At 36.2% G+C, this 27,787-nt stretch overlaps 1 protein-coding gene across 1 annotated transcript; it reads right to left on the bottom strand.

Moving 5' to 3' along the window:
* Positions 1–320: 320 nt before the first annotated feature.
* On the bottom strand, positions 321–26,439 carry LOC107102767 (lysophosphatidylcholine acyltransferase 1-like). Its single transcript, XM_015402191.1, has 14 exons — positions 25,997–26,439; positions 15,255–15,394; positions 12,069–12,283; positions 8,706–8,818; positions 8,343–8,403; positions 7,138–7,196; positions 6,846–6,880; positions 4,668–4,722; positions 4,468–4,550; positions 4,052–4,177; positions 3,114–3,267; positions 2,930–3,028; positions 1,788–1,929; positions 321–1,661 (listed from the first exon to the last, which is right to left on the bottom strand). The coding sequence occupies exons 1-14, from the start codon at positions 26,117–26,119 to the stop codon at positions 1,429–1,431; spliced, it is 1,638 nt and encodes a 545-aa protein (XP_015257677.1). The 5' UTR covers positions 26,120–26,439; the 3' UTR covers positions 321–1,428.
* Between the last annotated feature and the right edge of the window lie 1,348 nt (positions 26,440–27,787).

Below are 27,787 nucleotides of genomic sequence, written 5' to 3'. Positions count from 1 at the left end.
CAGAAATAAGGTCCAAACATGTAACAGGTGCACATTCTGTTATGCTAAATCTATCAATAATTAAAGTAACAAAAAATAAAGTTCAAGAAGAGAGCAATAATATGCATCCGTATTACTAAGTGGCTAAAATAAGGTTGAGAGGAATGTACCTAAAAGTCAGGTAAGTTATTTACTTTCAGTGGTCACAAACTATAATTGATCCCTTTTGACTGCCTCCAACACAAGTAGGCATGCGCCGGTTAATAACATTAAGGTTTTAAATATTACGGTTTTATGATCAGGGGAAAAAAATCTAAATAAAATGACTAGAACTTGTTTTAATGAGATGCCAGATAAAGTGACAAAGTGTCCTCCAGGTGTGTGAGGTATAAAGCAATTTTATCACATCCTTTTAAATAAAAGCTATTAGATGGCGTTGAATATCTCGTCAATATGGTGATACTGGAAAAACATGGTCATTTTGTTACCTTTTAGAAATCTCATACCGGCCCATGCCTACATGAAAGGCAAACAAAGACATAAAAGGGCGCATAATCAAATCACCCAATGTATTTTGGTCCAAGTTCTGTGATATCAAAAGAAATTGGAAAGTCAATCTGTATGAAACTATGAAGTGAAACGACAGGAGATCATCTGCGCAAAGAACAGCTTACATGCACATTACCTACAAATAGTCAAAAACCATGACATCATTGTTAATTTTTCCATTTTTATCACTGAACCCTGAGCTAAATAATATATCTGTGTTTACAGACACACATTCACACACACACACACACATACACACACTCGTAGCAATTTTAACCATTGACGTGCAGAGACCCGAGATAACCTCAAATATGGCTGCTGAAGCTAAGCGCTTCCAGCCATTCTTCACTGGTTCCCACAGGTCTTCTTTTTTTCACAGGGATAACTGCTCAATATAACATGAGTCTATTAATTCTGCATTTTCATGTAAAAGTTCAAAAGGCAGCTACTATTAAAAAGAGGAAATGGACAAAACATTAAGAAAAAAAAAGGTATTTAAAAAAAAAAAAAAATGTCTCTACAATCCAGAGATTGTTTGCGTCTTGGTGTAAAAAACATGCATGGGAGAGAAAATAAAACTAAAATAAAAATGCCCCAAGAAATCTTAAGTGCTTGCCCTTCAAGTATTTAGGCATTGTATCCCAAAAAGCAATTATTTGGCATTGTGACAATTCTTTCTGTGAGAAAAAAAAATTGTGTACCAAACTATGTCCAGGGTGAAATCTGAATCTTTATGGATACAATACCAATAAGAAAGGGTAAACTTCTTTTTCTAAAAATGAAATGTAGTCCTTTACTGTGTCTACAAGTTACTAATAAGTAACCATCATTGCCTCTTACAGAATCCCCTCTCACCAGGAGAGGTGCTTTTTTCTTCCTCTAATTTCCTTTAAACCTCTTTTATTTGTGTTTCTTCATGAGTGCATCTATGGTGCCATCGTGATATTTAGGGCTGAAGTCAGGACAGATACCATTGGCTGTTTTGGTATTGGCAGTGCCATGCAGGTTTAGAGAAGACGGGTTGTTTTGGGTATGTTGATCGTGGCAAGGTCCAGTCTGAGGACCGATGCTTTCAGTGTGAAGATACTCATCGGCAAAGTCTGGGTTCTCCTCCACAAACCCTCTGAATTTATCTGAAAAGACCACAAGAGGGAGCCAGAGACAAAGACATTACAAACATGCTGGTGTTTTTAACATTTCCTGGTTGCTTAAACCGTATAAAGAAAATTAACCAAAATTAGGAATGGTTCTTGTCTTACCAAATGTAAGCTTGCCCGTGTCATCTATGTCAATGGCTGTAAACAGACGGGACACCTTGAGGTGAGTCACTCCCAAAGCCGTCTTCAGTATAACTGCCAGCTCCCTCTCTGTGATGGCACTGTCTTCCTCTGCCTCAAACATCTACAGAAGAGAAAAAGGATACATTACAAGGGTTAATGCATGTATAACAGTTCCTCTATAAGGATTTGCTGGCTAGTTTACTGATGGGGTTAAGTAACGCCCTAATGCACATTATATTGTGTTCAGCAAGATACCCTGGTCAGGTCACTGTATGTCGTCTTCTTATGTTTAATTTGTAACAAAATAAGTTTTAAGATGTTTTCAAATGAGAAGGAGTACACTTCAAAATTTCACATATGTAGTCAGTTTTCCAGGAATTAGCCAGTGTTAGAGCTGAGGAGGACTCTAACCCTAATGCTGATTGGATAAGGAAACAGAGTGTATGTGCAGTAGCTGTTGCCAGCCACTCTCTTACACTGGGAGTGTTTTCATAGCGGAGGACTCTAAGCAGGTGGACTCACAATTATTACAATTAGGATTGCATTATTATGCTATATCTGTTGATCAAATCTTTTCTAAAATAAAAAAAATATATATTAATAGTGGAAATAAAAATGTATCAGGAATATCAAATCCAACTATGCACAACATTCAGACACTTAAGGTGGTAAAATCTAAGTTGTACTTTTTGTGAAGGTTAAGCAGTAATTATATATATATATATATATATATATATATATATATATATATATATATATATATGTGTGTGTCACAATCTCTCAATTTATTTACTATTTAATCCCATTTACAGTAATTTATGCTCTAAGAATATCCTGTTTCCTTTACAACTACCACTGTACATAAGGTGTAGAACTTCCCCATAAGTGATTATGAGGATTTACTTAAATAATCATCAATCATTTGAATCATCATCATCATCGTCGTCATCAATTAAACAGGATTCCCTTACCCAGGTAAATCCTGGGGCTATGGTGGAAGAGGGACTAATGGTTCATTCTATCTGATGGTAAAATAGGTCAAATTCTTGGCTTTATTTGTCTTCTATCTATTTTATTCAACTTAACAATAAACAACCAAGCCCAATGAAGGAAAAACCTACCTTGAAGGCCAATTTCATTGTGTCCAGAGTTTTGGCAGGTCTGCATACAACTGATAAGGCTATCACATACTCTCTAATATCCATGCTTCCATCTTCATGCTGGAAAAGAATTATGAAAATAACGCTTATTAATAACCCTTATTACAAAAGGACTCCTGTTTTTTGTGTGTGTTTGTTTTTTCACCTCATCAAAAAGGGCAAACATGTCACGCAGCATGTCTGAAACTGGCACATCGAGGAACTGAGCAAAGCCTTCCAAGTCAAGTTTCTGCCCTTCCATCTTCCTGGCTCGGTTCCCGTAGTCCTGCAACACTTTTTCAGCATTCTGGGGTTTCAACCTGTGGCACAGCAGGGGAGGGGACTCTCATTTATAATCTGTTGAATATTATGCATCATGTAAAAAAACAAATAAAAAGATGACTGCAAAAACAATTGAGGCGACTTTGAAAGTGGGCAGGATTGAATGATTTGGTCAAAAATTAAAAGTGCAATTCTGATTTTATTTTTCTCGCACTAACCACAAAGATTTAGAGGGTTCACTCCAGGGTTTCATTGTTTTCATGGCTATCATCTATTGTGGCAGGACTGCCTACTTCTACTCTGATTCATGGATTATATTCTAGCTGCATCAGGGCTGGAGCGTGAGGATAAGTATCTTACTGCTGTTAAAATAGGGTTGGAGAATAATATCAATATATGTTTATAGTATATTACATTTCTTAAATTTGAATATACAATATAGTCTATAATATTATAATAATATAGTTTGTCACTAATTGATATTCTAGGTTTTATGTGTTGTGTAAAGCAAATATGTCTAAAATTTAATACTGGAGAATAAAATAATTTTTATATGTTTTTACATGAATTTGTTGGGGGCGTTGTTGGCAGTTTTTCTGAGGCTTTTATTTTGTTTATATCAATAGTGAGAGCATATCCAATCGACCAAAATGAAGAATCTGCCCTTAAAAAGTACCACACATTTTGATAAGTATGTGCAATCCTTCTGCTAATCGGGTCACAAATCATACCAAAATCAGATCTCTGTTGAGTTCCTGTTATTTTTTCATTGCTCTTTCATCCCCCTTTGAAGAGTGCTATAAATTGGAAACCTTTACTAACCCCAGTCTCCTGACGAGCTTGGCAAACTCCAGCAGACAGGTGTCGACCGGCAGTCTCAGCTGGCCCTCTGCCATTGCCAGCTGGCAGTCTTCAAATGAATAATCTGTGATGGGTACCCCCAGGGCTCTGGAAACACCACAGATGACAGGATAATGACAGGACTAATCAATCCTTCACTTAAGTTATATGTTCTCCCTTTAAAAAAAGATTTATCCTTTCATTACTATAATATAAATCATTTTGTGGTCAAAGATTAACTCCTGATTGAATTCTGGCCATTAACAAAATCTGTGTCCTTCTGAGTATCCTTCCTGTAACTTGCGTCATGCATAAAACCAAATACAGAACAGTACAATTAAGTCTGCGAGAAAAAAAAAATTTAACTACAAAAAAGGACATAAATACATTCCACTTACTTAGCCATGATTCGTCTCACGTTGACAGCAAAGAGAGCAGGATTCCTTTTCTCCTCTTCTGAGGGGGTGTAAATGGGAAGAAACTGCACAGAACAAAATTAAAATGTGATCTTTTATCATTTAAATTGCTGCATGAAAGTAAAACTTATAATTTTTAAGAAAGGTGTGAGGTGTAAGGTATTCTTGACTTTTACACTTACCTCTATGACAAATTCATTGTGGATCTGACATAGAGTAAGCCACAGGATTTTAAATCTGGAATGGAGAAGAAAAATAAAGTTAATAAGAATCGTACAAGATTTCTGAGACTGACCAGCAAAAAAACAAAACTCAGGTTTTCTTGTTTCCCCCTTTTCACTCAGTTTTAAACATGGATTGCTATTCATTACACACAGGGTTAGCTATTAGCTGCACTAACACTACAAGCCAACAATACAACTGATATTTCAGAGTAATTTAAAAAGCAAGTAAAGCTCCTCCATCATCAAGGACCATACAGACAATAAAAGTTACCACGATCTAACAATATTAGCTTCACAGAAACAGTAAATGATGAAGTTCTGATAGTCTGTGTTCCTATTAAAATATGCTTACTAGGCGTTATTCTGAACCAAAGCGCAATTCTACAGCTATACAAATTATCACAGAAAAATCCTAATCAGCTGACGGCTGAGTTGGCCAACCAGAGACGGCCTCTAAAGACTATTCCATCGACAACTCCAGCCGAACTCTGCTTCTTCTGCCTCCACATGTAGCACGTTTCCATTAATCCAGGGGTGGACAATTCCAGTTCCTGAGGGCCGGTATCCCGCAACTTTTAGATGTGCCTTTGGTTCAACACACCTGAATCAAATAATTATGTAATTAAGACAACTCTGGAGGAACTGACAACATACTGAAGAGGTGACTCAGCCATTCCAACAGTGCAGGAGAAGGAAAAGGCTGCCCATAAATTTACAACCTGGATTGGGTCAAACTGCTGGAAGAACTTGCTGAATCCCTGAAATAACGCCCAACATAGCTCTTAGTTTTTAACTTTCGTCTCAACACAGCTCTCTAAATTTCACAGTAAATGCCCAAGTTGACTGGACTTCAGAAAATAGAGGCCCAACCTGAGCAGATAACATGGTATTCCTAATCACTGGCGTTTGAAACTTCTCAATCAGCAAAGTGAATTCTGCAACACTACACTTCCTCCAGACTGTGGAGCCTTAATTTCTAAATCAAGCGCAAACTTAATTTTCATTTTAAAAAAGGGATGTTGGGATATCGAGCAACTCTACGACAATACATTTATTATGTCTCTAGTTCAGATGATGCTAGAGACTAGGAAACATTCAGAGCCTACGGGTACGATTCATACACAGCTTTTAATGGCTTGACTACAGCTTTAGTCCACTCCTTGTGAAACTCCTCCAAACTGAACAGATAATTCTTGGGGCACTGAACTGTCTATGAATTAAACTGTCTATGGATTAAACTGTCTATGGATAAAAAAAAAAAAAAAATAAAATAAGGGGTGTTAGCCGTCTGGACAGCTGTCAAAAAGCAGTCATCTCCGCAATGGTGTAGTGCAGGTACTATGTTCATCAGATGACATTTAAACACAAAATAATATTTCTTTCCTTCTAAATCATTACTTTGGGAGTTATGTAATTAGGAGTTATGTATTATAGCATTAACTTGGTGTTTCCATTGTCTGCAAGTCTTGCAATGCTCTGCAAATTATAAAATTAACTTTTTTACATTATTCTTGTCTTGCCTCTAAGTCGTACCTATAAGTTTGATGACTCCATATGTAGTAAGATATCCAAACCTTAGAAAAGATCTAGTTGCTTTTTTTAGTGATCCAAAATGGTCGATCACACCATATTTGTACTAAAATTAAAGGGATGACTGAATATAATTTTATTACTGAAATGGCAAGCTATATTATGAATGACTTAAGAGTAAACATTCCAGGAAATAAGTAGAAGCATTTTCAGAGCCAAGACATTTTCTGCATTTTAGGGGGTCACCAGCCTGTTCATAGCTATGTTTGGCATCAAACTGATATGCTTGCAGATACCAATACAAGCCGAAAAGACAAACTTTGGCCAGATGATGTATCGCTCCATCTCTAGTTTAAAAGGTTACAAAATAGAACCATGTCTAAAGAAATAAAAAGGTAAATGTCTTGGTAATAGGCCGTATCAAAAGTAGATTGTATGAATTTGGCCTAAGACACCGATTAAGGCTTGGTTACACACTTATTTGATTCATGACCATTCCTCGAAAAAATACAAATCTCTTTCTAAGAAAAATGCAAGCACTCCTTAGACAACATATAATAAAAGCACTAATAAGTACAGTAAGATGCAAATGGTGTAGCCACTTACGCTCCTGGTCCCTGCCACGTCCATGTTATTGTGTCCTGTTTGAAATATATAAAATAAAATATTAAAGATCCCACATTATTCAAAATTCACTTAATAATAATTTGTTGACATAGGTCCTGAAGCCTGTGTATGTGGTTTACAAATTAAATATCCCTTTTCCCACCGTCACTTTTTTTGCACCTCTCAGTTAATGGGTGCTCAAAATGCTTAAAACAGAATTTTGTTTTTGTGCCATTTATTTATGAAATTGTATTACATTTCCAGAAAAAAAGAAAGGTTTGAGCAATCTTACCAATTTATTGGGATAGCGAATCACAACAGGCTGCACTGGTACAGCTGGAATAAAGGCCCCTAAAAAAAGAAATATGTTTTTGAACGATTAAAAGAAAACTTATAACTTGTAAACAAACAGAAATTTACTCGGTAATTAAATCTGACAGCTAAAGCCAAACATTACACCGTGTAGTACTTTAAGTGCATAACTCTTGCTTAAGGCTCAAATAGCATTGCTTACATTGTCATGTAAAAAATAAACAAAAAAACGATATCAATTTTTTCGTCTCGTATGAATTACCCATTGATTTCTCAGTTTTCTGTGGTTAGAAAAACAGCATATTAAAAAAATTCTAATTATCTTAAACACAGCATTAACCCGTAGGCAGGTGTTCGTTTTTTTTTTATTTCGTAAAAGCTTCATTCTTTTAGATACTTAATGTTTAAGAGATAAAACCATATCCTGCCAGAATAGAGAAAAAGAACCAGAATAAAGACATCAGACATAACGGTTTACAGGCATCCTGACCGCAGAGCCAGCGACACTTTTCACTTTCTTGCTATAGTTGTCTGCTCTATCAGACGTCCTTTGTTTCCTTTGCATCAATAAACCTTGGTCACACATCAGGGTCTTTGAAACATAGCCAGTACTGGTAATGGCTTGTGTTATTCACTTTACATATCAGTGTTCATGAAAGTAGAGGATTTGAGGCAGCCCAATATAAATGTAGGTGGATAATAGAGGCTGGAACACATTCAGCAGGGAGCGACACACTGCTGGGTTAAAAGCAAGCTCTCACTCAGATGTAGTTTAGTGAACATGAGAGTTTGGAGCAGCATGTCTGAAAGCAAATAGCTCTGATATTATCATTTATTACAGGACATATTTTCCTTTCATTCACAGTGTGTAAAATGAGCAGATCTGTGAACCCAGTGCACACAACACATTTGACATGTTGCCACAAACGGATCCCTAAAAAAGCAAGAGGATGAAATTAAATACCGTTTTAGCCTGCATACTTTAGCCAACTACAAGACTGAGGTTTCCCACAAACAATTTTAAAAGGTTCTGCTTTAGCCCGTGAGAAAGAGGGGAGAAAAAAAGCATCAGACCAATGATATTGTCAATCGACTGAGGTCAATTTTAAATAACAGCAGTGGTTACAAAAATAAAATAAAACTAGCAATGGTCTACATCTAACAGAATCCTCAAAAAGACGTTACCTGGCTTAAAGGTGATGAGGCAGGATCTATTGGTGCATGTCCCCTCAGGAAAAATCATGATCTAAAAGGTAATGCAAGGAAATTAATTAGTGTAAAGAGTGTTTTCTCTCATTATTCATGATATTTGGAACATTAAGAGGTAGTGAGTAACCTATAAAATAATGCTAAGTTATTAAAAAAATATTAATGTGAATAAATGTAAGTCTATTTTTGTTTTTTGCTGAAACAGAATGAAACAAAAAGAGAACAAACTGCCATACTTAGAAGACCATCAAGAAGTTTGGAAATTAGGTAAAATTAAAATTTATTCTTTATGACCAGTACTAATCAATTATACAATCCAAGCTTTTTAAATCCACTAACTTGAGGCCAATCTCCCCCATAATGAGCTCTCCGCTTTATCTCCTCCACAGTCTTCTTTCTTGAGTTCTGGTCTGATCGGGACACGAACACTGGCCGAATGTATTTAATTAAAGCTGAAAGAAGTGCAAAGGACAAATTAATTACAAGAAAACACTTTGGTTATAAAAAAAGCTAAACTAAGATAGAAATACATGTACATCTCCAAGGTAAAAATTTGAGCAAGAAAAATAGACTTAAGGCACTTCAGTGTATCACTGTACTCCCAATTAGTGTTTTAACACATAAAAATAACTCCTCACAATACACTAAAGCCATAAGGGTTGAAGAAATGTTTTTATCAACATGCTTTATAGTAGACATTTTAGCAGTCTGTAGTACAATAGAAAATAAGCAGAATCTTGGGAAAGTATGACTTTCATCACAGAAATTTAAACAGTGTTAAAAAGAAACCCATTAGTGTCATGTAAGGGCCAAAGTCACTAAAACTGAACAGGCTATTTTTAAACAAACAGTTGTGAGTGTTAATAATGCATGTTCTTCAAATATGGTCACGAGTCAGACGAGGCTGAACACACATACAAAAAAAGTTCTCACTTCCTTTTTTAATCACAGGTAGTAAAGCTATGATACAGATGATCATTTGACCTAATCTTGGTTTAACCAAGAGCTCCACAACGTGGTCCCCAACATATGAAAGCAAACTAATATATTGTTCTTGTTAGCATATACATTGCTTTATCTACAAACGTATGTAACAGAAGTATATAAGGGCCATTTTGAAATACCTCCCTTATTTATGGCTGCTTCTATCAAAGCAATGCCAGAATTTAGTCAGAATTACATGTTCAAGCAAAGTTTTAGGAGCATTTTATAAGGATTGTTCAAATTAGTTCAATCTGATGCAGTGTCAGCCTTTGCAGAAACTATACTAAGTAAAAAAAAAAAAAAACGTAATTTAAAATGTAAAATTTACTGAATAGAATATGAAAGTATTTCATTTTAAATCACACAGTTTTATTTGTAATCTTGGCTGGTGCTGAAAGGATTTTTTAAACCCTAGTAATATGGCGTACATTGATGAGATGAATGGGCAACCCCTTATTTTTGTCCTCGTCTCTATAACTCCTCCTTCTGTTTTTGATGTAAACATATTTCCAATCAAATCAACACTTATAACTGCAAAAAAACATCACTGCTATAAAACTGGGCAGGATTACTACACTAAAGGTTATTTGTATTGACAAGCTCCCATAATTTATCATTCTGCAAGATTTAAGTAAAGCATTGTAGACGTATGTCATTTAATGCATGATAATCCCAATGTAACTTTCAAGACGTACAGTGTAGCTTAGGTAAAAGCACATTCACTGAATATAAATATCCGAGGCAAAGCAACGTACAGACAAAAGATTACAAAACGTAACACTGTAGCTATCGGTTTTACTTATGGGTTCAAACTACCTTTAAACTCAAACTAATATGAGCAATCAAAAAAATCTAATCAAAAAGTAAACATTAGCTATAGTCACCAACAAAAGAAAACAAAGAACAAAGGTTTGAAAGAGTATTACAGAGTTGTTGATATTTTCGGACTTTCAAGTTTAACCAAGAAAAGAAAACTGCTAATCAAAAGGTCTATTCATGTTTGAGACACATTTCATAAAAAGAAAATAGCAAGAGGAAAGAAATAAGAATAGTATGGAAGTTGGAAGAAAAATGTAGAGCTAGAGAAAGAAAAAACTGCTTGCAACTGAATTTCTTGCTGAATAGCAGGGATTAATGCTAACTCCTCCCAAAAGACATTCTGCACATGTCACTGCAGCTGATCATGCCTTAATGCTCATTATGGGGTTCACATGCCTGACAGGCATTGCTTCCTGGCTCCCTTTAACTAAGACAAAAATGGAATCATATTTATGATTGATAAGCCCTTCTATTTTTTATTCTAAGAACTATTTCTGAGAAAAAAAAAAAAAAGTTGTACAAAAGCTAAAAAAGGAATTAATCTAAACTGGCATACAGTTCTACTGAAGAGTAAAATCCTCAATCTATATGTGCTTTGTACTTTGTTGACTCTGACGCACACTGGCAGAATATAATAGGCAGAATATAATGGAGGATATAATGCACCAATTGTGAGCTGTTTCAGTCTTGCAATGCAAGCATGCAACAGTGCTCAAACTTGGCTTAGCGCCACTGAGCCTGGAGCTAACAACATAGCAAATTGCTGACTTAGTTGACAGGGCAGGAGGAGGTGAAAGGAAGACTAAAATAAGACAAACCTTGACTGCGTGTCCTGCTTGCAGGCATGCATGATCCGATGTCTGCATCAGTAGCTAAAGGGGTAACTTCACGTGCAAGCCTCTTAATAGGATATGTTGTCAAAGTGGCTTGACTACAGTCTGCAACTAAATAAGGCCTACCTGACGTCTGCATGGGGCTCTGGATTGTACACAGACAAGTTCCATTGAAATCTATACATATTTGCATGGGTATTAATAAGAGCAGAAGAAAAGAAAAAAAATATAATCTGACTTGAAATAAAGCTGGAGTTTTTCAAAAGAGCCCTATCCATAAACTTTTTAACGTGCAATTTTAAATGAAAGTTTAAAAACATCAGTCTTTTCTTTTTTATTATTGTTAGTAAATGCTTACCAATTCAATTTTCTCAAGCCTTTATTACCTAAGGACATTTCCTTGTTGTTTGAATAACTCAATAAATTTATGAAAACAAAATTTACCTGGTTCTATGCATCTATAGTCATAGCTGACAATTAAAGGCTTTAAAGGAAATTATTACCTTTGAGAAAAAGCTACTTAGATTTTTGAAAATCATACAGATCAAAAATGTACTGCTATAATCAAGTTGTCATACACACTTTCAAAACATTGTTAATAGAGTAAATATAAGGTTTTACAGTAAAACAAAAATCCCAAATATATTCCATGAAATGGGTCTCATGTAAACATGTAATGTGTGTCTTTCATAATCAATGGTCTAAGATAGTTAAGGTTATTGTTGGCCAGGTTTGATTGTCATTTACAGCTTTATTGACTTTCTAGTAGCAGTTCTTATCGTTCCTGTCAATATTTGCTTTGATACTACTGTGCAGCATGAAGTGCACTATCTTATCAGCAAAGTGTGGTCACCGATAGCCCAGCAGTCTAATCAGCTCATGAAAAGTACTGATAAACAAGACTGTTGACTTTTTAGAATTTTAAAGCAATACCTCTTATTATTTTACATACCACAAATGTGCATACTTTAACGTAAATCTCTTTGGTCATTGTCTTTTTGGTAAATAGAATGACTGCTGCTTTTAATGGAAACCATGACATGATTTGTGTGCAGATTTTACTTACTTCCCCAAACAGGTATATCCTTGCTTTCAGCCTTCATGACTATCGAGGACATTGTCATTGTAACGGGAATGGCATCAAAGTAAGAGGAGTGGGGTGCCAGGGTGAGGATGGGAGCTTCTGCAGGCAGAGCTCTTTGCCCTTTTACAGTTATCCAGTGAAAACCTCCCGCAAACCACATGATCCGCATGATCACTCTCAGGATGATGTCCACCAGTCTGTAAACAAAATTTAGCATGACTCTAGCATTTTCATTTAACCGTAGATTACAAATACTCTAAATCGTGCATTCTATGTAGAACTACTTGGAATACTACAGATTATACAATAGTTTCATACAAGGCCAGGATGATTTAGAAGTGGAAAAAGAGAATTGTTTTAAAAATTTCTTTTAAATTATCTGTAATGGAATTGGTAATTATACCTCTCTAAAACCAAATTTCTAGCTGGAAATCTTCCAGGGTATGTCTCTAAAATGTTAGCACAACTACAGACTTATACAGTTTTGCCCAAATACCAAAAATACCACGAGCCGAGTCACACTTCATGCATAGCATCTTGCCAAAGAATCTCAATTGGATTCAGCTCTGTACTTTGACAGGGCAACACTTCACAATTCCTTGTTCTAAATAATTTTATAACAATTTAAGCTGCATTTTAGGGTCAGTGTTCTGCAGGAAGTTAGCCTTTCACCAATGTTTCCTCTAAGCTGCGAGCTTGAACAATTGCGTACTGCTCGCCCATTTTCAGTTCACACAAAAAAAAAAATCTATGCAGCGCAATATAATAAAACTTTTCTGTATCATTTTCAGTATGTGCATCATTTGATTTACAACTCAAAACCAAAAATAAAAAATATGAGAAAACTAAGTTCAAACTGAACTGTCACCCCCAGCTTTTCAAAAATGTATTACAATTTATTAGATAATATGGAGAAAGAGAGAAAATACCACACATGATTTCTGATGCTTACCATACCACATTAAATATACTAATAATAAAAATGAACAGGGATTGCATCCATCTTTGCATTTGCATTCATGTTTTATTTCATTAGGGCTCTTATAGCATCTCATCCAGCTTGATGTGCAAACTTGCTTTATTGAATAAACACATTTTAGTGGTTTTGGTGCATAATCCAACTACTCTTCAATGCCAGTTGTATTACTATAACATCCCTTTAATAAAAAAAAAATATATATATATTTTAAGAAGTGTAGTTGGATGAATGGGTTTAATAAAACTTAAGTGCCCTAAAATGTCCTTATTTAGCGCATCAAAAACAACTACAGGTGCATAAATAAATACACCACGAGGTAGAAGAACGTGTGGCGGCCAAAATTATTTATCAGTCTAGGCTTCCACAACAATGAAACTCACTGAATTGTAAAAGCCCTGCAATCCAACAAGCAATCAGTTTAACACACTCGTTCTCTGCATAGCACAATGCTTTTTTTGGTGCTAAATTTAAGTATATAATGAAGCAAAAACGTAAACGGGGGTCAATCAGCAACTTCTCGGATATGGTGGCTGCAGCACTTGGATGTGAGGAGCTAGAGGAGATCTCACAGCTTGTGGATATTTGTGCAAAATTTTAAGCTTCCAGTGCTGAAAGACTATTTAGTTTAATGAATAATAAACAGCATCCAGAAAGCTCTTAAAGTGGCATATTTGGAAAACAATGGAAGAAATGAGGACGGACGTGAAAAAGATCAAAATTAAATCAGATTTTTTTCATATTCTAATCACATCAAGGTTTTTTAATATATATATTTAATATATATATTATATATATATAATTATGAAATGCTTATACAATAAAAAAAATGTATTTTGGTAGAAATCCAAAAAAACAAAACTGTGTAATTAAACAGTTTGAGGGATAGAAAAAAATTTATAGGAACTTACACTGTATCAAAAGCTTCAGCACATTTCTTTGTGCAAAATGTGAATGTTTTAATATGAACAAAAAGTAATGTTGGAAAACTATGACATCTAATTTCTTCCAGAGCAGTAACCTCAATAAATAATAATTTTATATAAAAACAAATACACTTTGGACTTACAGCATGCACATCTGATGTTCCTCACAGTGGTCCTCTGTGTACTAGGTGGCTTGTATGCCAGACACATGAAAAATTGGAGGGAACCTTGCCTTTCACTCTCCTAAAGTCCTCTAGAGCAGGAATGTCAAACTGGTTGCAGAAAGGGCCGTGTGGTTGCAGGTTTTATTTTCAACCAAGCAATAGCATACCAGACTCCAGTCATCTCATCAAGTGAGTCCAGTCTTAACATGATGACTTGATGAGATGAATGGAGTCTGGTGTATTGCTTGGTTGGAGGGAAAACCTGCAGCCACACGGCCCTTTGTGAAACCAGTTTGACATCCCTGCTCTAGAGCCGCCAAAAGCTGTCCTCAGGGATTGCCTCATATTTAGCTCCAATTTAGCTCCATATTTAGCCTCAACCATCACTGTATTGTCAGAAAATGTTTCCACCAATTTTCAAATATACACCATGCTTCACTATGGGGTTGCATATTAAAGTGAGTCTCCTGTCTGTAGAAATGGAGTATCTTACTACTTTACACCAAAGCCTTTCTATCCCTCTTCTATAAAGGGCTGAATAGTGAAGTATATTCCTGCGGATCTCTGCAGCTCCTCCAGAGCTAATTCCCAGTCTCCTTCCCTTTTCACTTTAGTTGAATGGCTAAGCTTTAGAACGTTGTAGTTGTGTAATTTGACGTTTTTTGTTCCATTTCTCATCATAATGTCTAATGAGCTTTTTATTCTTAATCATGTCAGTTGCGGGAATTTTTTTTCTGATACACTGTAAGAGACCTTTAAAAAGCATTTCTCAATTCTTAGCATTGTTTACTCCACGAATAAACAATGCTAAGAATAACTTATGTACTGAATGGCCATTTAGTACTTGGGTGACTTTCAGAGCCTGGAGTCATACTGCATTTTAATTAGAGATAAAAGTTTTTTAGATTAATTATTTTTTTTGTGCGACTATGTCACACCACATTTTACTTTAGCCTGTTATTGGGAAAGTATAGTGTCTTAATTTATGGCAGGCAAGAAAGCACAAAAACTAAAATAAAAATAAAAACCTGGATCTCTACAATTAAATGGCTTTTATAATAACTGCTTTTAAAGAGACATTTTTCAAAAGCTAAGTACCTACCTTCTCCAGAGGCACTGGGGTTCAACAACTGTCTCGGAGCGCCCCACTGAGGCAAGGAAGGCAAAAGGCCAAGCCAGTAACATCATGAATGCTGCTATGAGCAGACGGATGGGGAATAGAGTCACCGTCATTAATGCAATCTGTTAAAGAGGGGAGAAAAAAAAAAGTGTTAAAATGTTTCTAAGTGAGAGAGTTATAGTTATGCAGCCAAATATTGTTTTCAATGTTAAAATCTGCTGCTGTGTGTTCACTATCAGCAGTTTGCTGTACTTCTTGTAATAAAAGTATTTTTCTTAGTCTAAAACCACTGAGCAAAGCTCTGAAGTGCAATAACCTTGTTCTATCCTCAGCCTCCAAGCTGTCTCCTTCACTTGCTCTGCATGTGGCTGATGCTGCAGTCAGTAAGCTAGATTTACAAATTAGAATAGCTTGGTTACATTTTTTTTTTTTAAAGCCAAGCTTCTGTCCATTCACTTAATAGACAGAAACAGTAACAACTACCAACTATACAAACATGAAAACTAAAAGAACCAACCAAGAATATTGAAAACTGGACATTCTGAATATTTAATACTGCCATTGGTGAATAAAAAGCCTGCATAGGTCGACCTATAGTTACATTGACACCGCACTGTTACAAACCTTATTCTGTAAAACACACATGAATACAAATATAATCTAACAAACTACAACAGAGCAGCAGTAATTACAGTTATTTTCTCGTCTCAATCACATGGAGTTAAAAAAAATATACATGTCTATGATTTTGTTGCTTATTAAATTATTAAAACTGTAATATAAATACATTTAAACATTCCTTTATTGCCTCTTCTTGGCATCACTCTTTATATCAACTATATAAATCAAAATTCATAAAATATGATTTTGAAATTTAACTGGCTTAGTTCTTTCTGTAGGTATGTGGATGCCTGGCTATGCATGAATATGTAGCTGATGTGCCTTGATGAGACCTTATTAATATGTGTGTATGTTTAACTGCATGTATATCTGCATTTATCTGCACATCTTGTCTTGACTTCTTTCATCATGTCTGTAAATTTCTAAAATTCATCACAGGAGAAACAGTTTGAAACTGAGGGTATTAAATTTGAAATATGTGTTTATGCGTTTGTTTTTCAAACAGTGAACAGTAAGGCTGAAGGATTTTGACAAAATCTATATTGCAATTATTTTTACGAAAATTGCAATAGCGATTTTACTTCAATTTTCCTTTGCATTAACCCCAAGGTTGTAGATGTTTCACCCCAAGCTTTGTTTTTGAAGGCATGCTTGCCCAGGGTCAACTGTTTCGGGACTTTACTGCAAATTTTGCATGAAAAATTTTTTACTTCTACTTGCATGTATGGATGTGCATGCTAGCTGCCACTCTCTCTCCACCGTTCTTTATCGCAAGGTAACCCACTTCTAGTGTTTTACCACCACCGAAAGGGCTGGAGTAAGAAAACTAGTGCCTTAATGTGGTCAAATATAGCATAATAAAAAATATGTGCCTCTGCAATTTGAAATTGCTTTTTATTGAATTGCGATTAGATTGCAAATGCAATTACTACCCAGCCATTTTGAGCAGTTGCTGTATTTTGTCCCAGTTTTAGCTTAAATCATTTACTGGTACCTCTGTGTATACTTTGCAGGAATCTAAATGTAAAGTGCAATATTTTCTTTCCGGTAAAACTGTTCTCTGTGAGCAGAAAAAAAAAAAAAAAAGTAAAAGGAGAAGCAGTTATAAAAGAAGAAGAACCAAGTTGAAGGTCTAAACTGTGTATTCTCTTAAAGGCTTCAAAACAATGTTATAAAAAGCCTCTATTTCACTTGTTGAACTGAATAAAGACAGTAGTAGAATATTCATAGAACTCTTATTTTTCAATGTTGCTGAACATTGAAAAAATTAAAATAAACTACAAATTATTACTGTACATCTAATTGTAATGAAATGTGGTTAAAAGGCCTGTACTTTGTAGCACCTTTTTTTTTTTTTAAGTCAGGGGAGTCCAAAACTCTTTACACTAAATTACTTCATTCATACATAAGATATGTAAACGGAGTGCATCGGATTACCTATTTGACTTCTTAGATTGAATATCTGGTAGAGGGTTATTTTTTAGGGTCATGTATTCACACTCTACATATCTATAATTTATTTGGCGAGTCGAGTGGGTTGAGATTGACTTAATGCTCACACAAGGTAGATTTCCTCAGTAGTCCAAAGGCTAATGCTTGGAGATGCTTGGGGACCTTAAAGCTAATGGAAACAAACTTCCTTTAGAAGATGACTAGTTTTCTACCACAATTAAAGATTTTCCAGAACATCTGCAGTGCTATAATGCAGGACAAATGGCTTAAGATTTTGAAGAAAAAAAATTGCATCCCTTATACCTGGCTTATAAAATCAACATTACTTCATGAGTGCAGTATTATCAGTGAAGTTGGAAACATCACTTTTATTAATAATTTCAGCCCTGATAAAATCTATTTCTGAAAACGTTTACACAAAATACAATACAATTTTTGAAACAATCTCAAACAAATTGGTTTTGGGACTGTTCCAAATTGATTACAAAAAGAAAACTAAATTCACATTTACATAGGTACTCATAGCTTGTGCTTATTCTTTTGTTGATCAACCTTTGGCAGCAATTACAACCTGGGGTCTTTTGTAATACAATGCTACAAGCTTAGCAAATCTCTCTTAAGGCAGTTTTACTCCTTTGCAGGAAATCTAAAGCTCCATCAGGTTGAATGGGAGATGCCTGTGCAGCCATTCTTAGGTATCTCCAGAGATGTTCAATCAGATTTAAGTCTGAACTGTAGCTTGGCTACTCAAGGACAATTAGTGCGGCTCTGAAGCCTCTCAGAGATACTGGCTGTGTGCTTTGGGTCCCTTTTCTGCTGAAAAATGACTGTCCTCTTTCCTGTCTAGTCTTCCAGATTGTGCTCCTGAAAAGCATCTCTATAGCATGATGCCACCACCACCCCAACATATTCTCACTCCCAACTTGTCACATATTGAAGCTTGGTCAAAGTGTGCGTCACATACTGACACGCAGGGGTAACCCGCATATCAAAATTTGATGTGCAAGGCAGATGTTAGGTTGTGGACAGTGTATCATGTGACCAGCAACAAAAAAAAGAAAAGAAGTTTAGCACTTATTTAGAGAGGGATGGAAGTTAGATTTACCAGTTCCTTGAGTGGGTGTGTAAAAAACATGATAATGCTATGGCCAGGGAGGATTATACTGGAGTTACATTTTTTAGATAAGTACTGCTCTATTGCTGTTCTATGCTGTTACAGCGCATGTGAAGAATAGGTGCGGGGTTATTTCAGGTTCAATATTGCAGAAGGAACTATCTGGATTTATTTCAAGATATTTAGTTATTTCATCATTTGTAGGATTCATGACTGTATGGTGAATATTTGTTGTTCAGTTAGAGACATGTTGAAAACAAGATGGTTTACAATTCTCCTTTAGCTCATTAGTTCAGTGGTCTTTAGTTTGCCCTTTACACATAAGAGCCTTATGGTCAAAGACTAAGTACAAATTAAGACTAATCACATTATTTCAGCTCTGAAGCTATTCCTCTAATCAGGCCTTATAATTGGCTCATTTCTGAAACTAGAACCAAACTGATGAAACATCTGCTAATGTAGAGCATGAACATATTTCTTGCACCAAAACATATGTCACTTCAGTTAACTGGGTGGTTCACTTGTTAAAAAGGAGAAGTACTTGTTTTTAAATGTGGCAGTCTTAAGTGAAATGGTAGGACTAGAACACCATTTAGACTAGCAAACCGACTACCTTAGCTAGGGGCACGGTCAGTAACTTAAATTTACAACCAACTAAAAACATGCAAAAATGCAGTTATCAAAGCTATTTCTGTTCAATACAATTTGCACATCTATTATTAGACAAATAGTAAATCTGCCTCCATAAGGTTGAGCGAAAAAAGTTTAAGTTGGAGAAAATAAGCTACTTTCTGTCGTCTATAATTGCTCCAAGAACCAGCTCTTAACAAATGCTGCAGATATCAATCCTTCTAAGGATTTTCCTTGCATATTCTGATATGGAAAAAAGAGGCTCCTATATCCCACCCAGGGCTGGCAATTGTAATGTGTAATAAGATATTCCCCTTATACCTGCAATGGAATAGCAGCCTAATTCACAGAAATATGATTTAAAATGGGCTGAACCCTCACACTTTAGTGTTGTGTAATCCAAGACTCATAGAACTAAACTGTTCTGTATAGGAATCATATTAACACTCTGGAGAGTACTTTAATTTTCTCAGCCTCATTTGTTTACAGGCACTTGTGCAGTGAGAAGTTTTAAACGACAAGCTGGATTCTCAATCACAGTCTTAAACAGAAACCTGTGACTCACGTAGATGACCACACTTCTCTATTTAGTTTGAATGAGAGATCATGTGAATTCAACCAGATAGGATTCATGTGTGCTTCTAATAGGAGTTTTTCCCATGATGGGAAAATCGTGTGAATTTCTGCATAGACCTTCCTCCTTCAAGTCTCCAATAATCAGGACAATTATCCTGCAATGTGGGAAGTGTTAGAAGTGATCTGGTTTGTTAAGAAGAACTTCGGAAACCAATCCGACTGCAAATCAGGAAAATAAACAAGTTGGATTGTCTTGCCCCAATATCCTACAGAGTGTATTTTAGTGCCCGTCCCCCCGTGGATTCTCTTCATTAACAGCAGCCCTGCTTTTTTAATCTGTACCAGAGCCCTGCAAAGTCCGCTTTCTTAAACCCAAATCCATCCATGTAGCTCAGACCCAGCCCATGATCACAATGTAGAAATCAATCAAAATAATAATCTTCAGAAGAAACCGTTTGATTTAACATTGAATTAAACAAAGACACCGTAAGAACACATTCACAACCTAAGAGTGCGTGGCATGACTAATTCAGGCGCATTTAACTCAGGCTAAAAAAAAATAAATACCTCAGAGCACAAATTAACTTATTCTGATATCAGCGTGTATTTGATCAACTATGTTGTTTACACACTGATGTTAAGGCCTTGCTCTTTAGCTCGCTGTGCAGAAAACGAATATCATCCATGATCACTGGATGCGTTAAGTTTCGATCTCTTTTCCTGAATCATAAACTCAGCAGATGAAAAGTCTTTCACTATCTGCTCTTGATGCCGGGATGGCAAGCCGATCTTCCCACCAATGCACAACATCCAAAGCATCCTCCTATGATGTCTTCAACTCAATGTAGGCTTCCTCGTTGTCAGTTTCATAAATAAATTATTATCCAGTCATGGTGAAATAAGGAATAGTACCTGGCTCTGCCTCACCTAGCTGCGGATCGGCTAACATTAATGAGTTTTGCTTAGGTGGGGGGCATCTCTGATCTATCTAGCGTAAGACGACAGAGAACAGGCAGTGGTTCCTAGGGTTGGGTTGATGGTAAGAAAGAAAAAACACCCGACCAATGACATCCTATGTGTTAACAAATCCAAATATGTTTGACTTTGATTTGAATAATTATTTTAATAAAGGCTATCATAAAAGAAGCTGTGAGCTATTCCATTAGTGTGCAGAATAAATTGATTTGAACTTAAATCACACTGTTCTCTACTGTCATAACACACAGCCATTTTGGGTGTGTTCAGAGAACAACATACAACTTTCCCAGTTATTTGATAAAGTACTAAATAACGTAAATACACACAAATGCACAAGTCATTTAATGTTACCTTTTCCTTACGAACCATTAATGCACTGTTCTTTTATGAAGAAAAAATAATTATGTTATTTAAATGACTTTTACAATACGTAGTTTTTGCGTCTGCATGGTTTTACATCGACAACTTTGCTCTCTATATTAAACACAGCAAGCTTTCACAGGACTGCATAGGCAGGAAACATCCGCCTGTAGGTGAACACGCAGTCCCACCACTAGATACTGTCTGCACTCGAAAAATATGTTGCAATCACCTGCTCAACAAGTTGAATTGTTTACATTTTTGAAACACTCCCAGAATTGTGAGTACAGTGGTACTCACTGTACTGCAAGTAGCTGTCATAACTCCTCTGCTTCATAGCGACATTGGAAAATACCAAAAGTATTGCCGGTCCCAGCCCTTATATTGAACATATGTGTATATATATATATATATATATATATATATATTAAAAAAAATCCTCTGGGGGGAGATTTTGACCCAGTTTGGGTGATTTCTATCATAACAATGATCTGTTCAGTTTTCTGGGATATTTGGTCGAAAAGCAGTTAGACCTCAGATCAACTTGAAAAGAACTTTTGTTCCCATGTAAATTTTACCAATGCTCATGAAGAATCGGCCGCCAGAGTTCCCACCAAGATTTTTTAATCAGCATTTTGTGGTAAAGTGAAACAATTTGTTTCCCTTTCCTTAATACCCTAGTTCTTTTTTTGGCGTGTAAAAAAATCATATTTAACATTTAACTACACAGACCGCTCCTGGAAGGCTCCCATAGAAACTGTTTGCGGTACCTGTTGGGTATCTGTCTCCAATGTTGAGTTTTAGCCAATGACAGCCGCAGTAGCACCTGAGACATTTCACATTCTTGATTTGTTTCATGGAGTAAACTGATAAATCTAACGCCTACAAAATCTGGTCAGGGAGATGGTGCCATGATCTTACCATCCACTAAGGCAAAATTCACGTCCTTTTGGTCATTTAAAAAAAAAAAATTAAGGGTTTTCCAGTTGAAACTGGCACAGTCATTTTTGTTTTGCTTTAGCTTTCCGCATCTGGTTGCATTTCATTGGCCTAAAACATTTCTGGCCAAACGCATCTGTAGGCTTCTGGTAAGATGTATTTCCTGAGTTTTTACAAATCTCTCGACAATTTATCTTGCTTGCAAGACAGGGAACTCCACCCCAGCCTTCAAAGGTTAGTCTCTCTGTCTGCTGGTTAGGCGTGAGAGCATGTGCTCTACTGCCAGCAAGCGCAGGAACTCATGGTTAGTCTGAGATTATGACAAAGTATGAAGCAGGGTGGGCGGGTGATCCATGTTTTCAAAGCATTGACTAAAGGTCTAGAAACAGGTTTCTTACATATGTGTGCAAAAGTAAGGAGGTAAATGTATTTTAAAACAGTTTCTGCAGCCTAATTTCAGCATAACTGTGATAACTTTCAGCATAATGGCACATTACTGAGCCCTTCTAAGGAACAAGTGGTTTCTGCAACACTCAAGAATAAAAAGATCATTCTTTTCATCAGCCCTTTTGAGATAAATGGAGGTTAAGCTCTCAGTTATAAAAAGTATGCCAAATTAGGCTTACTTTTAACAAGTGCAACAGCAGGGGAATTTGTGTTTTTGAACACATTTACCTGTTAACTGAACATACATGCAAGACATTCATCTGTTGGAGGACCTCAGATCAATGCAATGAATACATGCTATTTTCACAGTTAAAATTGTTTAGCTGTGCGTGTCTAGATTCAGTGTCTCGCCTACCATTATTCGAGGGGTGCGGCACAACAACACAGACAGCCCTCCCCACAGCCTTTATACTTACGCCGAGTCACATGATCTCATATGTAGTTGAACATATGCAGTCCCACCAGCATACAGAGAATCTTTGAAGGCAGAGGTGGAGTGGCCATAGGAAGGTTTAGAAGAATTCCCAAACAGCTTTTTGGATGAACCAAACTAGCCAGAGTACTGAACTAATTTTTCCTTTTGTAATTACAACCAAATTAGCCTACTCCTAAATCCCTAAAACCACCAAGGCTGCTCTAAACACCACCGAATAATTATTAGCTAAAAAGAAAACCAATATAATTTCAACAATGATATTCCCAACACAGCTGAGGTTCATTAGACTAATAACTGTTTGCAGAAAAATACTCAATACTGGAAAATAACATTCAAATGAAAGCACCTGGTTTAAGAAACTAAAGGAAAAATCTCCCTTGTGCTGTCGTTCACATAAGTCTAATAGAAACCAAATAAAGTCAATGGTCTGATTTAATAAAGATTCACCCTTAAACAGAGTATGGAGGCTGTTTATATAACACAAAGATCCTAAACAGAATATAGAGACACATTAACCAAAGACCTCTGACAGCCATAGGCACTAAGAAACAAATTAAATGTCTTCACATATAGGAAGTTAATAGAACATAATTAAAAGATCAACCAATCGAACTATGTTGGATCAGGGTGCAGAGTCTATGGCCCTGCCAAACTCCCGCCCTAACCCCTAAACTCTAGATCACAGCAGACTTCATAGTGCACTCAGTTAACTGACTTTTTTCTCCCCCTATGTCTTGTGACTCCGACTCAGAGCATGGTGCCTACGTCATCTTTGTTATTAACCTCCGCTAGAACAAATCCCATAATGCTTTCTGAGGTGCTCTTGCAAAGCACTCTGGGAAATATCTGCCTTTCTAGTGACCATCTGTGATGACTACTTTTCAATGTGCACTCTGGGAAATTTTGTCCAATATCTTTTCATTGACTCAAGGTTTGGACCATTTAAAATGGCGTAAGCACTAGGGGTGTGGGAAATAATCGTTTTGGCGATATATTGTGATATTCGGCTGCCCAATATAATATCGATCTTTCACTTCTTAATATCGATTTAAAAAAAAAAAATGGTTACATAAAACATTGATGGGAAAATGGGCTTCCTCTGCACCACCACTGTGGCAGAAAGCGCTGTGGAGCCCTTTAACTGTGCGTGCAGCACCAAATCTGTATTTGAGGAAGTCACAGTAGAAGAAAACCCCAAACAGCATGGAAAAAAATACCTAATCAATATTTTCTGATGAAGATATACAGCACTTGCCATTTTATCTCATCATTTGATTTTGATAGCTGGGGAAAATATGGCAATATAGTGATACTGCAATATCGTGATAATATCGTATCGTGACTCAAGTACCGTGACATGTATCGAATCACATAACACTCATGCCAATACTCACCTCTAGTAAGCACTATATAGCGTTTCTATAGTGATTAGGGAGAACGTTCGGACACAGTCTGAGATATATCTGCTTGACAGGTGACCATTGTTGCACACAAATTTTAAAGGTGCATTGTGGGAAATTTAAATCTTTTTGACTGCATGAGAAAAGTTTTTACTCTAAACATGCAGGCTTTGTAACAAAGATTTCCATAAACTAAAATTGGAATAAAAGGCAATCTGCAGGTAAAAAGGAGATATGAAACTTTGAAAACGCGCAACAGACTTTCCATGCCCTTAAATAACACACATAGCACATTTCTACACTTATTACAGGAAAACATTTAACAACATACTTTTCTTTTATAACAAAGTAATTGTTTATATGCTGGCTTGGACCACTCACTTTTACACCGTCAGCAGTTGGTACAAAATGCAGCTGCCCTTCTCCTTACTGGCACACGTAAACGTGACCACCTATCACCCTTTCCAGCCTCATTGCACTGGCTCCCGGTTGTTTAAAGAATCTATTTTAAAATTTTATTGTCAGTTTTTAAAGCTCTTAATGGTCGAGACCCCAGTATTTCACTGAGCTTCTCCAAATCCATGCCCCAGCCAGAACGCTGAGATCCTCTAATCAGTTGCTACTGATCATGCCCAATACCAGACTTAAAACCAAAGGTGATCGTGCCTTTATGGCAGCGGCATCGAGACTGTGGAATAACTTGCCTTGGCATATTCGATCGGCAGGCTCCTTTGAGGTTTTTAAATCCTCTCTAAAAGCACACTTCTTCTCCCTGGCTTTTTATCAAGTCTAAGTGGACATTTGGTAAAATTTTATTTTGAAAATGTATTTTAATTTGAAACATTTATCCTATTATATTTTATCTCCTTTCAATTTTTATTTTTGTATTGTTTTATGTATTTTAGCTTTCAGTTTTTATCTTATGCTCTGCAACTGTGATTCCTGTACAGCACATTGGTCAACACAGGTTGTTTGAAAAGTGCTTTATAAATAAAGTTTGAGTTGAGTTGAATAAGTATATTGTAACAAATAAGTATATTGCATAGAATGTCTCTGAATGAAAAAACGGCATAAGCTAAATTCAGTTTCAGTCTCAATTCAATCCTAAGCATTTCCTACAGGGGTGCAAAATTACAGACATCTTTTAAGTGCCCACTCTCAAAGTTAACTCTTACAGGTAAAAAGTAAATGCAATGAAACCCTGAACAATTATGATATTTAAGAAAAAGCAACTGCTATGAAAAAAAAAAGGCATCCGTCTTCTTTCTGTCCCCTTCACTGCTTTTAAAATGTTGATTCCTGCTGAAAAACCAAGAATGCATCTGGAAATTCTTGGACAATCTTCGAAATTTTAATCTTGTTGCTCAGATTTTAAAATTTTAATTTTAAAATCAGAGCAACAAGCTAGGCCCGTCCTGGACAGGCGGCCATGCTTCAGCTGCTTATTCTTTATTAAAGGTTTCATGAGAGAGAAACTCTGATTTTATAAAAACGCCTAATTATTCAATTTAACAGGGCGCTGACCATTCTGTTCACAGTTATTTTATTATCATCCAATTACATAAAACCTATAAAGGGTGAAAGCTGAGCAATGCCATGGAAAAGTGTCAAGTACTCAGTTTCTATTAGCCGGTTAGCTAGCAGTGCTGGTTAGTATCAAACAGGAAAAACTGCCTGGATGCTGGCAACACAATCAGTGTCGCACTTTATGCTTTCATGTTCAAGAAGCAAAACGGTGCACCGTGTTAGTTTGTAGGCAAATCATTCATACCTTTGCTTTTTCCAGTGGAGTGAATTTCAAGACGTGCACAAAAGGGTTTCTAAACGGAGGAGGTTGGTCCATCTTCTTTCCATCTCCTTCAGTCGCACAATGTCTGCTACTCGGCAACCTCATTCTTAAAAAACACCGTTAGCCGACGGGTAGTACTTTTAATGTCTTAAATGAAAACTACAGAAAATAAGAAGCTCCTCCAAGCAACACGCAGTCGCCCCCTTTAACTGTATTGACTGTGGCTAATTAGGTGGAGGCAGTGCCAGGCTATTAACGTTATCTTCCCTTCCTGGTCAGCATGGGGGGATAATGGTTAGCTGAAGGATTAACCGGGGATATCTGAAGCCACCAATATCTGTCTGGCTACGCAAGTCTCCTTTCTCTACAGCCTCTTTCCCAACCAGACCTGCCCGCTAGCTATCGTGCTAACGGAACCGCGATGGCTTTCCTGCTTGCACAGCGCATGCGCGGGACTATAGCGGCACTAAACAGGCACGACCAAGTGCTGCCTTCAAAACCACTTAAAATGTGGTAATTTGTAAAACTTCAGCTAAAAATTATATCGACGATAAGAAATTATGTTGAGCTAATTAGAATAACACACAACAATATTGACTAAATTTGGTTAAAAATCATATAAATAGGAATCAGAAGTATCATTAAATAAAAAAATAAAAAATAAAAAAAATAATAATAAATAAAAATAAAATAATAAAAATAAATAGAAAAAAAAAAAAAAAAAAAAGAAGTATCATTAAATAATATAACAATTACAATAGTGATTTTCTGTTCCTATTTTTTGCACGACTGATGTACACTCAAAAGTTGAAGTAGATTCGCTATGCGAATGCGATGTAACAAAATGTCACTGTAAAAAGTACAAAAAACCAGCCCAACAAGGTTTATGGCACAAAGTATGTGACTTCAGTTTCACACGCTCACAGCATGCAAACTATTGATAGTATGAATTAGTAACAAAAGGTACTTGTAGGCCATGTTCATTCAGAACATATTTTAGGTTCTTTAAAGTAGCCTACAATCTCTGGCCTTATATTGTTATAGACCTTTTGCCGAAATAACTGGGCTATTTTTTATTTTATTTTTTTGCAAATTTAATGCTAAAATAAATAAATAAAATAAAAATAAAAAGGGCATTTAAACTGGAGATTTTTTTTTTCTGGCAAACAATTGATGGTGAAAAATAAGAATAGTCTGTGAGATTAGATGAAAAGAGTATGATATAGAAACATGAGAGGCCTGCCACTGAAAGTCCAACAGCTGAAGAATTGAGTGAAGATGAGTCTACTGGAAACCTACAAATACAGACTAATACCAGCATTTTTACTCACATCAACCATTGGAACATAACCTTTCTGTTATCAGAACTCTGAGTTACCGGGCTGACAAGATTCAATCAATTACAGGAGTGAAGAAGACTATCTTGTTTAAAATAGAAACACCATCACTGAGCAAAGCGGATGGATTGCTGTTACAGCTTTACAGCATTTACAGTTCAGGTATGGAACTTATTCCAAAGAAATGACATTAGCACATCCCCATGTGCTTATAGGAGGAATGACCTCCATGCTGCTAAAATACATTGATGCTCCAATTGCATTTTGCTCTGGTGTGGACAGACAGAACTGACAAAGACTGCTGGACAGGTGTTGAAACTTCTTCAGAAAAAAAAAAAAAAACTGAGCAAAAGTTTGGTTGCCTTCCAGATTAACACTGTATTGTGGTTGCCATGACCCAGATGAGTGAAAATCAAAACAGACATAACTGAAGATA

This window comes from Cyprinodon variegatus, unplaced genomic scaffold (assembly GCF_000732505.1).
Source record: "Cyprinodon variegatus isolate N-32 unplaced genomic scaffold, C_variegatus-1.0 Scaffold1314, whole genome shotgun sequence".
Classification (NCBI taxonomy): Eukaryota; Metazoa; Chordata; class Actinopteri; order Cyprinodontiformes; family Cyprinodontidae; genus Cyprinodon; species Cyprinodon variegatus.
Note: the sequence above shows the minus strand (reverse complement) of the source record. Positions and strands in the feature narration are given on the sequence as shown.